The sequence below is a fragment of the Quercus robur genome, chromosome 7, assembly GCF_932294415.1.
Source record: "Quercus robur chromosome 7, dhQueRobu3.1, whole genome shotgun sequence".
NCBI classification, from domain to species: Eukaryota; Viridiplantae; Streptophyta; class Magnoliopsida; order Fagales; family Fagaceae; genus Quercus; species Quercus robur.
Window position 1 is genome coordinate 17,906,269 of NC_065540.1, and position 15,651 is coordinate 17,921,919.

The 15,651-nt window shown below is 34.2% G+C and overlaps 2 protein-coding genes across 3 annotated transcripts; one reads left to right on the forward strand and one right to left on the reverse strand.

Moving 5' to 3' along the window:
* The first annotated feature begins 3,847 nt into the window (after positions 1-3,847).
* On the forward strand, positions 3,848-7,396 carry LOC126692572 (receptor-like protein kinase FERONIA). The gene has a single exon (XM_050388220.1). The coding sequence runs from the start codon at positions 4,402-4,404 to the stop codon at positions 7,108-7,110; it is 2,709 nt and encodes a 902-aa protein (XP_050244177.1). The 5' UTR covers positions 3,848-4,401; the 3' UTR covers positions 7,111-7,396.
* A 3,389-nt stretch (positions 7,397-10,785) lies between these two features.
* On the reverse strand, positions 10,786-14,930 carry LOC126692582 (thioredoxin H9). 2 transcript variants are annotated; one of them, XM_050388241.1, is made up of 5 exons: positions 14,762-14,930; positions 13,356-13,431; positions 12,385-12,507; positions 11,544-11,666; positions 10,786-11,217 (listed from the first exon to the last, which is right to left on the reverse strand). In XM_050388241.1, the coding sequence occupies exons 2-5, from the start codon at positions 13,374-13,376 to the stop codon at positions 11,065-11,067; spliced, it is 420 nt and encodes a 139-aa protein (XP_050244198.1). In that variant the 5' UTR covers positions 13,377-13,431; positions 14,762-14,930; the 3' UTR covers positions 10,786-11,064. The 2 variants fall into 2 exon arrangements, with proteins under 2 accessions (XP_050244198.1, XP_050244197.1); XM_050388240.1 differs by having other exon boundaries at positions 14,648-14,929.
* Positions 14,931-15,651: the final 721 nt, after the last annotated feature.

Below are 15,651 nucleotides of genomic sequence, written 5' to 3' on the forward strand. Positions count from 1 at the left end.
TATTGTTGAATTTAGTTAGATAATATTTTAGATGTTCAAATTTAAGTTAAACCAATCTGGCTAAGTATGCAAGTCAAATAGATAGTGAACTTGTATGGTTGGAAGAATCTCCACCACCAGCCTTAGAAGCTTTGTATTTTGACTCTCACTGTTTTAATGAATGAATGATGTTTAGTTCGTTTACAAAAAAAATTGAACCGATTTGGTTTGTTCGACCTGATTTATGGAATAATATAAGGCAAGTTTGAAATGATTTTTTTTAATTTCTTTTTTAATAAATATAAAAGGGGTGGTTTAGCTTAAGACACTTCAAAAAGTGTAGACTATAGAGTAATAATCTAGTTCTTTATGTAGTGGTAGTTTCAAGAATATTTTTCGAGGGATCTGTAAACACAAAATCTCAAATTTGAAAATTAAACAAGTGAATATGTTTCACAAGTGTAATTTTGTATTGATGAATTTGTAGGTACAATTCTCTATGTTTAGATTCTAATACAATAGAATAATCTTCTGATTCGATCTCCTTAGAAAGTCTTCAATTCAAATATTGCTTCGATGTAGTCTTGACTCGAACACAAGATGTGCTCCACTTGGATTGAAAAGTGAATTGAAAGATCTTTAAAATGAAATAGTGATGAATCTTTGGCTATGTGCTTGTTAGAGATTTCTTGTTCTTCGCCATGTTCTTTGTGGGTTCTTCGAATGTTCTTGATCTTCGAAGATTTATGGTGAAAGTTCTTTAGGGCTTTAGAGCTTGAATCCGATGAAGTTTTGATGGATCGAAGTCTTTGAAGTTTCTAGAGGCTTTGAAGCTTGATTCCAGTAGAACTTTGAGACTTGTAAGAATGATTTGGATGAATGTTCTTCGTGTTCTTTGAATATTCTTTGTCTTCGAAGATTGTAGTGGAAGTTCTTCACGGCTTTGGAGACTTGAATCCGTAGACCTTCACTAACTTGCAATCTTTTGAAGTTTCTGAACACTTTTGGACTTGATTCCAATGCACTTTGAGATCTTGGAAGATGACTTGAATGATTTTCTCTTCGAATGTTGTTAAGATTCAAAGGTTGAAGTTCTTGGAGGCTTTGGAGCTTGGTTCCAATAGAGCTTCGAAACTTCTGAATGTGTTCAAATCCCTTATAAGACTGAGAAGGGTCTCTATTTATAGGAGTCTTGGAGAGGTGTGATGACACGTAATTGGCTATCACATGTATCATAATTTAAATGGAGGGACTTTATGTCTTATCCTCCAAGGGACACATGACATTATTTGATTAGCTGTAGTGCTTTAATTTAAAATAACACATGGCAGGTTTTAATTAGACTGCTTATGTTATTTAAATTAACACATGCTAACCTTTGATTGGTTCTCAAGTGTTCTTTGTAATTTTTATTCTTTGGCACTTGGAATATTGTCATTGGTCTCTGAATAATGATAGCGACACCCACTAAATAATACTTGGCTTTTTGTAATTAGCCGCTTTAAATGTACTACATGAATTTAGTAGTCTAACATTGCAATTGGTGATTGGTAGAAAATTTCACTCTCTACAAGATCCATTCAAATTCATGTTGAAAATGTTGACAATAACCTCTTTGTAATTTTTTTTTTTTTAATTTCATCTTGATCATTAGGATAATGAGATAGATCTTTTCTCATAAGCAATAACCCATGATCCGAAATAATATTTTCCCAAGTCAACATGAGTTCTCTTAAAAGATAAATTTTAGGTATCTTAGAAATCCCTACTATAATAAAGTTATTAATTATTGTTGTTAAGTAAAATTTAATTATTATTAATTAGAATAATTTTATTTATTATTTATTAGTTTTTATGTTTACTCTTTTCAATTCATTTATTTAACAATTCAAATCAACTTTGAAAACTTATTGGTCTTTCTAATTCATTAGGAAGAATTTTGTTGTGTCTTTTACATTACTCTATTAAAAATTCAACACAACAATACAATCATTAAAAAAAAAAAAAAAAAAATGTCTTCACTCTCCACTATCCCACACATCACTTCCACTACCTCACACTTAATTGTCTTTTAGTGTCTACACTTTACTGTTTACTTAATTTTCTTTTTTTTAAGATTTAAGATCAATAAATTACTAATTTTCGTGGTTGGATTTTTTTTCCTTCAAATTTTAGATCAAATTAGTTTGTTATTGAGTTTTTTCTTTTTGTTTAAAAATGTCAAGATAAAGGTTGGTGTTAAATTGGTTTTGGGGGGAAGTGACTTGTAAGGCCCTAATATGCATTAAGTCAAAGGTTTAAACAGGCCCAAAATGTACCTTTCTAAGACAAAAAATCTCTCCATAGGGTACATACCTCGAAATATGAACCAAAGGAAATCAGGGGGTCAACGAAAACTTCTCCAAACTACCTAAGCCTCGGACTCCAATTCAACTGAATCCCCTATCTTGGATCCGTTCTTGAATAACCACGGAAACCATATGAGATGAAACACTTCGACCATATTGCCCCATATCAACACATATTCCAAGCTTCCAGGGAGTAGTTTCGACATGTACGCGGATATCCGAGGATGCTTTCTAGATCTTCCTAATAGATCTACAACAATCCACCTAACATACTTGCATTTAATGCTATAGATAACTTATCAGAAAAAGACAAGAAGCCCTAAAAGTCTTTGTTCATCACAACCTTGAGAAAAAAAGAGTTTGATGAGACAAAATGCTACCCAACTAAATAAGGACAGCACATGCTAAAGCTCATGTTAGAGAAGAAAATGAGGCAAATAAAGTAATGGATAAGGATGAAAACAGGGGAGGGGGAGTATAAAAAAGAAAGGATGGATAGAAGAAGGGGGATGGCATTTTTCGAGATTGTAGGAGAGAAGAGAGATAACTTCTAAGGAATGTAATAAAAAAGTGAGACAAATAAAATCTTAAATACTGTTTCATCAAGAAAAGGTTGTTTGGTTCTTATTCAAATCTCCCATTACGGATTATAGCAAGCCCTTTATATAAATTAATTGTGATTATGAGCACCAAATCGAACCTCCCTTGATTTGGTGTCCTATTTGATGAGAATCAGGTCGTGAGCCCGATTCGACATCTCAAATGGGGCTTGGGCCCAAACTAGTGAGGTCCCAAAGTCTAAAGAGAGCATTCCTAACTCGATCCCTTCCTACCACCTCAACAATTTTTGTAGTTAGTGACAATTTTTGTATTAACTTTTTTTGTTAACCTTTTTTTGTATTAACACGCCATCATACATTTGATGATTGTCCCGTACAACTGTTCACCACTAGCGCTAAGACCACTTGGCTGCACACATGTCATTACTCCGGTGGTCCCCACAAAGACGGCGACCACCTTAATTCATGGCAGAACTACGCTTTAAACTATTTATACATATTGGAGTTGCGATGTATCCATCTCTATTCTCTAGCAATAGGACCCACCTTAACCTTCTCAAATTGACGGCCCAGATACAGCTAGCCCCACCATATAATCATCTAAAAAAGAAAAAGAAACAATTAAAAGGGCAAAACAACTCACGTCTCGATTCTCCAAAAAAGAAAAAAAGAAAAAAACTCACGTCTCAGACCAAACTACAATAATAAATAAAAAAACAAAGGGCACTAAAGGCAGCTGTCCGAAACACGTAAAACCACGTTAACCCATTGTCCTCTTTAACGCGTTTCCCTTCTGTGATCACTTCCTCAGTGATCTGTCATCAACTACCAAATGGCAATTTAGTAATTACGGTATCTTCTTCAGGGTCACATCAGTCATTTCAAAACCTCACTGCACAGCTACACAAATGGCCTCAATCTTAAATTTTTAAGGACTAATATCTAATAAACAGTAAGAATTAAGTTTGACTATATAAAAACGCAAACTTTGCTTTTATTTAAGCTTCTGCTTTTGCTTCAAAGCTATTTTTACCAACCTTGAAACACAAAGCTCTAGAACCCCAAGACGTCCGGTTCAATTCACTGAGTCTCTCAGCTTCTGGTCTAGAAGGTAAACTCTCTCAAGTTTCAACCCCCACGTAGTCTTTCTTCTCAGCTTAAATGGCTTGAAAGTTGAAATCTTTCAGTTCAATCTTGGTGCTCAAGTTTGTATTCTGTGTCTTGCATTTGCTTCAATCCTAGTAGAATTTCGTTTAATCTATGCTGTGTCTTCAAGCTTGTTAAAGTTTCTTCCTTTTTAGCTAATTGGGTATGTGGATCTGGAACTTTAGTGGGGTTTTGTCGCAAAATCGTGTCGTCTTATTGTTAGCTCAAATCTGATCTTGATTTGGGTGTTAAAAAACTCGGATCTTTGTGTTAATAGTTGTTAAGCCCCGAGCTTTGGTACTCAATTTCTTTAGTCGTATGCGTTTTGTTTGCTCTGAGTGATTCAAGATCTTTCTAAATCAAGAAAAATGCTTTTGAATTTTGTGTCAATGAAGAGCACTTATAGACTTGGTTTTGTGTCTATATCTATACCCATTATTCTTTTCTTGGTCTTTACAATTCATGTTACTCTAGCTGTCGATTATGTACCAGCTGAGAAAATCCTCCTAAGCTGTGGGGGTACTGATAATACCGATAGCGGTGGTCGGAAATGGACCACGGATATTGGGTCTAAGTATCTGTCAGCAAATGGGAAATCCACCACATCCCCAGCTGCTACTCAGGACCCTTCAGTCCCGACAGTCCCTTATATGACTGCACGGGTTTTTCCCTCGAATTTCACATATAGTATTCCGGTTGTTGCTGGTCGTAAATTTGTCCGTCTTCACTTTTATGCGGCTTCCTATGCGGGCTTAAATGCATCTGATGGTGTTTTCTCTGTCACTGCCGGGCCTTATACTCTCCTTAACAACTTCAGTGCTGCACAAACTACAGAAGCATTGAATTTTGAAGCATTTCTTGTGAAGGAGTATTCAATCAATGTTGAGGGTGCAACATTGGATATAAGTTTCGTCCCATCTACCAAAGCTCCAAGGGCGTATGCGTTTGTGAATGGCATTGAGATTGTGTCAATGCCTGATATTTACAGTTCCACAGATGGAACTCTGCCGATTGTGGGTACGGGTACTTTTTTCTACATTGATAACACCACTGCACTTGAGAATGTTTATCGGTTGAATGTGGGTGGAAATGATATTTCACCCTCCCATGATACGGGTCTTTATAGGTCCTGGGCCGATGACTTGCCATACCTCTATGGAGCTGCCTTTGGGGTTTCATATTCTGCTGATAACAACATGAAAATCCAGTATCCTCCGGACATGCCTACTTATGTTGCACCAACTGATGTCTACAGCACTGCTAGATCAATGGGGCCAAATCCTGAAACCAATCTCAATTACAATTTGACTTGGATTTTCTCAGTTGATTCCGGATTCTCTTACCTTGTTAGGCTTCATTTCTGCGAAATTCAGGGAAATGTAACTAAGATTAATCAAAGAGTGTTTGATATCTTCCTTTATAATCAAACTGCTCAGCCAGGTGCAGATGTTATTGCCTGGGCAAATGAGCAAGATGGGGTTGCGGTTTATAAGGATTTTGTGGTTCTTGTTCCAAATGGAAGCCCGCAGCAGGATATGTGGCTTGCGCTGCATCCAGACCAATCTTCCAAGCCCAATTATTATGATGCAATCTTGAATGGAGTAGAGATATTCAAAGTTAATGGTACAAATGGTAATCTTGCTGGGCCAAATCCTATCCCTGCTCCTAAACAGGATGTAATTGACCCAACAAGGGCTAGACCATCATCTGGTGGTGGTAAAACAAAGAATCAGAAAGCAATTATCATTGGATGTGTTAGTGGTGGAATTTTCTTAGCCCTTGTTCTTGGTTTCTTTCTTATTGTTGCTTCCCGTCGCCGGCATGGGAAAGACTCAAGTGCAAGCGATGGTCCTTCTGGGTGGCTTCCACTTTCTCTGTATGGAAATTCACATTCTGCTGGTTCTGCCAAAACAAATACTACAGGAAGTTATGCGTCCTCACTTCCTTCGAACCTTTGCCGCCACTTCTCATTTTCTGAGATCAAGGCTGCCACCAAGAACTTTGACGAGGCTCTACTTCTTGGGGTTGGAGGTTTTGGTAAAGTTTACAAGGGAGAAATTGATGGTGGAGCAACCCAAGTAGCAATCAAGCGTGGGAACCCACTCTCTGAGCAAGGGGTACATGAGTTCCAAACTGAGATTGAAATGCTGTCAAAACTTCGTCACCGCCACCTTGTTTCATTGATTGGCTATTGTGAAGAGAACTGTGAAATGATTCTTGTTTATGACTACATGGCTCATGGAACGATGCGGGAGCATCTTTACAAGACCCAAAAACCTCCTCTGCCTTGGAAGCAAAGGCTTGAGATATGCATTGGAGCTGCACGCGGTTTACACTATCTCCATACTGGTGCCAAGCACACTATCATCCACCGAGATGTTAAGACAACTAACATTCTCTTGGATGAGAAGTGGGTTGCAAAGGTTTCTGATTTTGGGTTGTCAAAAACAGGTCCTACTTTGGATAACACGCATGTAAGCACTGTTGTTAAGGGTAGTTTTGGGTATCTAGATCCAGAGTACTTCAGGCGGCAGCAACTGACTGACAAATCGGATGTTTACTCATTCGGGGTTGTTCTTTTTGAGACCTTGTGTGCTCGGCCAGCATTGAACCCAACACTTCCAAAGGAGCAAGTGAGCTTGGCAGAGTGGGCTGCACACTGCCACAAGAAAGGTATTCTTGATCAGATACTTGATCCTTATCTGAAGGGAAAGATTGCGCCAGAATGCTTCAACAAGTTTGCTGAGACTGCAATGAAGTGTGTGGCTGATCAGAGCATTGAGAGGCCATCTATGGGTGATGTGCTGTGGAACCTTGAGTTTGCTTTACAGCTACAAGAGAGTGCAGAGGAAAGTGGTGAAGGTATCGGAGGAACGGGCATTGAGGAGGAGCCATTCGTACCCTATAAAGGGAAGAAAGATCCTGATGCATCACTGGGTTTTGATGGCAATGTCACGGACTCAAGGAGCAGTGGAATGAGTATGAGCATAGGCGGCCGGAGTCTAGCAAGTGAAGACTCTGATGGGTTGACACCTAGTGCTGTATTCTCACAGATTATGAACCCGAAAGGACGTTAAAAAATCACAAGTTATTGCATTTGCCACCGGCCGCTGGATTTCGGTAAGGCAATATGCTTTCTGGTGTCTGATCAAGCAGGTAGTCATATTTGGATTTTCTTTCTTACCTTATTCATTTTACTTAATGTTGATTTTTTTTGGCATTTTGATCAGGTCGATTCTAATCTGTATGTACCTCTAAGAGTGTAAAAATAATGTTATGTACTACTTTTTATTGCTTTGGATGATAATATTAATTTCATGCTACCAATTTGTTTCCTCTTTCGCATTTGGATGGGGAATTTCACTTGTATTATGGACAACATTTTTCAGTAATATCATCACTTTTCCTGTATCCATGACATAATTTTTATATGCATAAATCACAACGGAGTAGTTGTGGAAATTGTCACTGATATTATGATTGAGGTAGTTGGTGCAAATTAGTGCTATGTTTGAACAAGTTTAGTGGATAGAACAACCGTCCATTTCTCATAAAATAACAGAAATCATTTTTAATACGATAACGCCTTGCCATCAATTCTGGTATGTGAGTATCTGACACGTGGGTGTGGGGTCTACCTGTAATTGGCCTAAACAAATGAATGCATTACAGCAGACATTGAATTGTTCTTCCATATTTTTTATATGGTTTTTAGATTGATTATAAGAAAATCTTTAGGTAAGAAAAGATAGAAAAAGACGTGGGAAACGCTATAAGAAAGCTAGCTGTTTCTGACTTTTTGCCTATATTCTTTGCCCATATTTTTTTAGCAATTGATGCATTGGAGGGGCTGGTTAGGGGGGTCAAAGATGATAAGTATATCGATAAAGTGGAAAATATCATAAGGTTCTACGTTATTTCTTGTTGTTAGTTTGTTACCCCACTAAGCTTTAGTGCTTCACATATCATATTTGCTGTCATACTAGTCTTATGTTATAAAGAACACGAAACCTTGAATCTCCTTTGTAATTGTATCGTCCAAGTTTAAATGAATAAGTTTTTATCATCTTTTTTCTTTTTTTTTTCTTCGGGTAATCTGGTCCACTTTTTTTTTTTTTAATATATAAGTTAACACAATAAATTGTCATAATATTTTCACAATTGTTGAGGTGTTAATTTCTTATAGGTCAAAATAAAATATCATACTAGAACTAACTACAACTAAAAATAAAGGTACTGTAAGAAAAGAAGTGCTACATCTACAATGTTTTTCACAACACTTTCTTAATAAAAGTGTGAAATGTGCAAAGCTATAGTAACAGCTACAATTTTTATTTTGTCCAATTTGCACCGTTCAATGGCCTTTTTTTTTTTTTTTTGTTAATATCATATATATATATATATAGCTATTAGTTAACATAATAAATTGTCATAATATTTTCACAATTGTTGAGATGTTAATTCTTTATAGGTCAAAATAAAATATCAAAGTGGAACTAATCACAACTAAGAAATTATTTATTTTTATACTAACATAACAAATTTCACAATATTTTTATAATTATTAAGACATCAATTTTTTATAAGTCGAAATAAAATAATAAAATATAAGACTGTGACTAATCACACCTGAAAATAAATATTTTATAAAAATATCGTAACACTTGGACGTGTGAATGCCTAAAAATGACTGTAATAACCAGTATATAATACAAAATGAGCAAACTTGAACAAAGCCAGTCTGGACTCAGTTTGTCCTGTCCTGCACGTGTGTGCCACTTGTGTTTAATATTGACTTGCAATCCTTAAAAGCGTTGTCAAACGAAGATTTAGTTAAAATAAAGACAAATATTTTAAAATCAAGTGATTGACAAAACTTGGACTGGGAGCATCTACCCATCTGTCTTGATGAAAATATCAAATGGCCAGCCAATTTTTAATTCTAGTGTCAATTCTTGCTTTAGAAAAGAAATTTTTTAATTTCATTATTTATTCTCATTTTCTTTCATACCAATCACAGGGTCCCACACTTTGAGTACTTACTTTTTCTTTTGTTTATTTATTGTTTTTATAATTCAAATAATGATAACTTAAAAGAACCGTTAAAAATGTCAATTTAGTTTACAAGATTATTGGCTTAGTACTAGCCACCTTAATAATGAATAACCTATAAGACGTAAATTATTCCTCGTGTAAGGTGGGGATGGAGATAGCCCGAGCAAACATTTCATACTCATCTAAGAAACTTATATTGTGAGATATCACAGCATAGGTTTATGTAGGAACACATTATTAGGCATGTCATAGTGTCTTAATATCTCATATTGGAAGTAACGTCCTTGGGCGAGTTTAAACTCTTTCAAACATTTTGATTCTGCATTTTCTAGCCTGTTCAATTTGGAAATGGAATCTATCAAATGATTCAAATGACATCACAAGGAACACGATATATGTAAGGGTTAAATCATTCTCATTTTACTTCAAAGTAAATTGAGATAGTATTTCATAATAGAGATCTAATATTTCATATACATTAAAAGTAAACTAGCCTCATTACACGCGCTACGCGTGCAATTAGTTTTTTTTTTAGCAAAAAAAAAAAAAAAACTGTTTTTATTTTATATATATAATTTTTATTTTGAAAATCTAATTTTAAGTAGATAAAGCAAATTTGAAAATTAATAGAAAAATAGTCCTATTTTTTAGGCAATATTTTGGTGAAAGTTAGAGTTGCATTTTTAAATTGTCCTTTAATTTTGTCTATACTTAAACATAGGAATGTAAAGGCATTTTTGAACTAAAAAATGAGAATCCAAACAAGGGAAGTCTCTTAAATAATAGTATAGATAAACGATTGCATCAATTAATTATCATTCATTATTTGATAGATGAGATTTTAAATAATGTGACATTATATGCATCATTAAGTACATGAGAAAATATCTCTCTTATATAAAATAAAGTCTCTCCAAAATTTTTAAAATAAATGGAGAGAACCATTTTCCTAAGTTTATACATGTCACGAAAGTTGTTCCTTTTACATGCAAAGCCTAACACCATGGTCTATTGATCCCTTGTGGTCTTTTTCAGTGTTTTTCTTAAACCCTTCAAAAAAAAAAAAAAAAAAAATCGATTACTAGTACAGTAGTACTACCTAATATTGCACAGGAGCATTTTGCCAGCCAATATGAAACTGGGGCCTGCGAAGGAAATAAGTTCTGGGTCCACACGGATTCACAGAGGTTCGAATAATTGAAAAAAAAAAAAATATATATATATATATATATATATATATCTATCTATCTATTGGTCACTAAAGGTGGCCGAAAAGGTAGACAACACAACGTTGTTGTTTATTAGACAACTAGTCTGGCCCCAAACAAATGAACATGAGTGTCAAAAAGCTGTTTGTTGCGTATACCGTCCATTCAGATTTGTTTTACAGCCCCAATCCAACAACTATTGAAATCTAGAGAAATTTTTTTTTGAAAGTGAAATCTAGAGAAATTGAAATGGCAATACTATTTTCTTGGCTAAAATGCACTTTAAACCCTTTTTAATTTGGGATAATTTCTTAATCAGTCCCTCCACATACACACACCCATGGCCTTGCAACATCAACTCCAAAAATAATGAGTTGGTTTCGTCTCATAAATGTTACTTGGAAGCTGATTTTGCAGTTAGGGGGGGTAAACTGGGTAAACAGAACAATCAATTAATTAATTGTAATTGGTCAATTAAACATTTCATCCTTGGTTATGGAAGAACTCTTTAACACTAGGCATAATACAAGTAACATCAACCACTACAACTGTCTCAGGAAAAACAAGAGTTAAACTGATTCTCAGGTTTAGAAACAATAATTTCAGCCCAAAAAATAACTAGAAAACTGAACAATACTCCTATAATAGTGCTATTTACATGCCAAAGGGGGAAAAAAACAAGCAAACAAACGGCGAAGCATCCAGAATACTCAAGTGCATCCAGAACATTCTGCAGCCTCTCTCGCTACATAGAAGCAAGCATATAGGTCATTTTGGATATTGGGAAGTTGAATCTATAATTGCAGTAATCTTCTTCTGAAGCTCTGGCTTGTTGGCTCCTACAAGCTTGTCAATTTGCTGTCCATCTCTAAGAAAGAAGAAAGTAGGAGTGGCTTTGATATCCCATGAAGTGCTGAACTCCTGCATCACATAAAAGCATTTTATGATTTTGCCATCAATAGATTTAGCACAATCTTGGATGATAAGAAAAACTAAGAATATCTCTCCGCTAGACAGGTCAAATTTTCATTTTACACTAATTCTCATGTAATTTGTTTTTCCTATTCTTGTTTTGTTTTTTTATTAACACTTTTGTTTGGCATGTTTGTCATGCCGATGGAGTTTCTTGGTCACAGGCAAGATAGTGGCCTTTTATGTCCAAAATAGGTCCTTGTACCAAAAGCAAGCTCTATCTTAGGTAGCACTCAATATCTTTCCTAAGTAACAACAAAATTTACAGCACTTACAGTGAGTTCTTCAACATCAATCACTATGAACATGAGAGAAGGGTATTTCTCAGATAATTCAATGTAAAATGGCGCAATCATCTTACAAGGACCACACCATGTTGCACTGAAATTTGCTATTACCTGTTAAACATACAGCTTCAATTAAAATTGGAAAAAAAAAAAAAAAAAAAAAAGGGTAAAAGAATGACCACAAAATAAATCAGCACAAATAATCCTGTCCAAAAACAAAACAAATCAAGGGAACCTTTATATTATATAACAATAGATGGGGCATGATTCAGCATCAGAGAGAAGGAAAGAGAGGAACTCGCAGATGCAAGATTTGGCATTGGACTGGCAAAATTTGTTTGAATAAATCATTAAGAGATTCTAGATAATCAACTGTTTGAAGGGTAATCTACCATTATGTGGACAGATATTCTATAAAATCTTTTAAGCGTAGCATGAGGATCAAACTGGTAGGCCCCTCCACTACACACCATAAGTTGTTTCCTGGATTTTCTGCACTTGATAGTCAATATCCAATATTCATTTGTCATTGAGCTCAAAAGCAACAGGTTGAACAATATAGAGATGATGCCAAGGTCTCACTACTTGATTCTTGTGATGAAAATATTATAGACTAAAGTAGAACCTCAGTATGCAGTCATGTAATCATTACCACATTCACAAATATAATAATGCACATCTCATGGGAAAATATTAGTAGTAGTTCAGTGAAGAGACATGACAAAAAGACAATTAAGCTTCATATACATTCAACATGATTCACTATCCCAGCCAGGCCCCGCACACAGGGGGGTGGGGAGGAGGGGGGAGAAGGTGAAGGAATACTTACAATCTTGCCATCCCTACTTGCTTCTGCCATCTTTTGATCCCAAGACTCCTTGGAAGTGATAAGGTGCACATTCCCGCCAGAAAACTCGACATTCTTATCAGAATCATATCCATCAGTTTCAGGCTGCAAGTATCATGAAAATCATATCGTCATTATGAAATGACTTGAGGTAAGAATGAAAAACTAAAATACAATTCACTCATTGAGGCTTTGAGGTATTTCAATAATTGACAGAACTAGATGGGTAAACAATATTTTGAAGGCAGTAAGCAAATAAAACTGACATGCTATCTAAGAGATTTTCAAGTGGCTATCAACATCTTTTAGTACTTCATGTAGAATTCTAAGTTGTCAAAAATTTATCCGTCAATCAACATGATACCCGTTGTTCCATGAGATCCTTTTTTTCTTCTTTATTTTTTAGTACATCTACTACTTTAGAAAGAGATTTTATTCACATACTAAACCAAACACAGATTTTCATGATTCTAAGTGTGTCACATCATCACAAATCATATACTGTCTGGATAGCAAGAATATCCCTTCTTCAACAGTTTGCTCCATCTAAAACTCCAGCAACAGCATCTTTCCTCACAAGTCACAACATTGCTTGAAATTCTTAATGACATCAATAACTTCACTATTTCTTTTTATGGCTTTCCCATTCTAAATTTATCATGAAAAAGAAATAACAAGAGATCCATATAAATAACTCCAGTCAAGCAGTATAATAATAGTAACTAAAACAGAAACCAATAAATCTAACCACAATATAAGTCATGTCATAAGCAGAAGCTGGAGTAGATAAAATAACGGAAAAAATAAAAGTAAAAGAAAACAACCACCAAACTAGAGAAAAGTAAAAAAGCATATAACACATTGAACAAGACTATCCTTTTCACTTTCTACTTTTTCTTTTCATAAAAGAACTTTATTTAAGAATTTGACAGAAGAGTCTCAGAAACAATTACCTTAGTCACGCAATTTCCCATTTTGATGTTTAAAATCTAAATTGTTAAACTTAAATGGTAGAACTCCAGAAGTACCCTGAAAGTTGAACAATACAATCAATCAAATTAACAAGACAATATACATACCCAAAAAGTCCATTAATTTACAGAATAATTTATGTAACAGAATGCCAAGTAAATTTACTCAAATTAGGAAGAGAAAATAATATTATACTGTTGAACAAGACAACGGTATAACTATCAATCCGTCTCCCATACATTTAAAACTACTAAGGGGTAGTTTTCATACAAACCAATTTATATATTTGTGTTAGTAACATAAATGTGTGATTAATATCTTCTAAAGTTCCTAGGCTAACTCCACTATGAAGCTCTTACATCCTAATTTCCGGTCAGATTTTGTCAATCAGATTTTTTCGTTTCATCCACACCTAATATGGAAACCAAAATAATGGTGAACTTGGTGAGTTACCCTAAAAACTCTTGAGAATTTCAATTTTAAATGCATAAAGATGTAGAACTTTTTTTTTCAAGAGTTTAATGTGTGAATTTAAAATTCTCAACAGTTACCAAACTTTACAGTGTTCCCTGTCTATGATTCGAATTGTAACAAATCATGTCTAAAACTAAACAAAAATAGTTTATCAGGTCTTACCAACCATAATAACCACCTGGGTAAGTTGTTTCCTTCCTATTAAACTTATATTAAATTCCTAGGATTTCTAAAACTAGTTTCTTGGAACTCAAACACCAGAATCTAATTTCTCAAGATTACCAACAGCCCAGAGTTTAAATTCTCAGGAATCTTAAATTCTCAAGAATAGCCCTCTAAGTATCTTTTAAACGCTCGGAATTTACTACAAAACTTATAATTGAGAAACAGAAGTTAGTTTCTTCCATCAATGTTCCGTCAATTACTCATACTTTACAATATTGTCCTTAATTATAATTATCGAAAAGGAAACATTAGAATACATTAACTATAAAACCAATATCTCTCCCAACAAAAGAAAAAGGAAAACAAAAAAACAAAAGCTGCGGTAACCGAAAATCTAACATTAATATTTCACAAACAACATTGTACTTAACCTCTGATTGGTTTGCCAATAAAGCTAAGCAAAAGAAAACTGAGAGAAAATTAAACTCCATAAGAAGAATTGAAATGAGGAATGCGAAACAAACAATAATAAACACGTAACCAAACAAAACAACAACCTAAATTTCGGAATGTAAAATGTTAAAAGCAACAAAAATAAATAAATAAATAAATTGAACAAGCTGAATTTAATTACCTCTAGCTTACGACCGATATGAAGCCCTAGTTAATCCAAAATAACAATCTGGGGGATTTGAAAGAAATTTAAAATTCGAAATTCGAAATGGAAACGATAGAATCAGAGTTTGACCATGAGTTGTGAACGATAACGTTGAAGCTGGACCGTTTCTTCGATTTGCTTTGGTTGTCGTTTTTGATAAGATTATGAAATAGGAATTTTCAGGCACAAAACTCAGGTACTTTAAAAATTCTAGAACCGAGAGTACCTTTATTTATACCGCTGTCGTGATAAAGCCAGATAACCTTGATACCCTTATTTTGGCGTTACTGTGTAATTGAGTGTATTGGGGGCATTTTCGTCGAATGGAAAAGGTTTGGTGGGTTTTTAACTGATAACGGTAATAACAACGAACAAGGAATAATATGAATCACAGTAAAAACTAATTAACGAACGAATGCCACTCGGACACCTTAGAATAACAAGAAGGCTCAAGGTTAAAAAACAAAAACAAAAAGGCGCAAGGTTAAAAACGAAAACAAAAAAAAAAACAAAATTCAATAATACTTGGTTTAGGAAATAGTTTTTAGAAATTTTTTATATAAAAAAATTAATTCATTTTTTATATAAAAAAATTAATTTATTTTTTTGACTATTTTGAAACTATTTCTAAAATGAGTAATTACATTCCTCTCACTTGAGGTTTGGAAGAACGACACTTCATCACAAACTTGAAGAAAAAAACACGTACCTCTCTTGAGGTTTGAAGAAATTAACACCACCCTTTTTGTTTATATTAGTAATGAAATATTCTAAATTTCTATAAGAAAATCTTTACAGAAGTTTAAAAATGGTTAGTAAAAAAAACGTAAAATTTAGAATAAAAATGCAAAATTTATTAAGCACTAAAACACTTGCAACAGTAAATCTCTCTATAATCCAATAATAATAATAAAAAAAAAGCAAAATTTATACTTAATATTTTAAAATATACTTTAATTATAAATTTTAAACAATGAATT

Coding starts and splice junctions, on each gene's coding strand:
- LOC126692572 (XM_050388220.1), top strand. CDS start 4,402: ATGCTTTTGAATTTTGTGTCAATGAAGAGCACTTATAGACTTGGTTTT.
- LOC126692582 (XM_050388241.1), bottom strand. CDS start 13,376: ATGGGAAATTGCGTGACTAAG. Junction 12,508..13,355: donor TGGGAAATTGCGTGACTAAG/GTAATTGTTTCT, acceptor TGATACTTGCAG/CCTGAAACTGATGGATATGA. Junction 11,218..11,543: donor TTGATGTTGAAGAACTCACT/GTAAGTGCTGTA, acceptor TATGTGATGCAG/GAGTTCAGCACTTCATGGGA.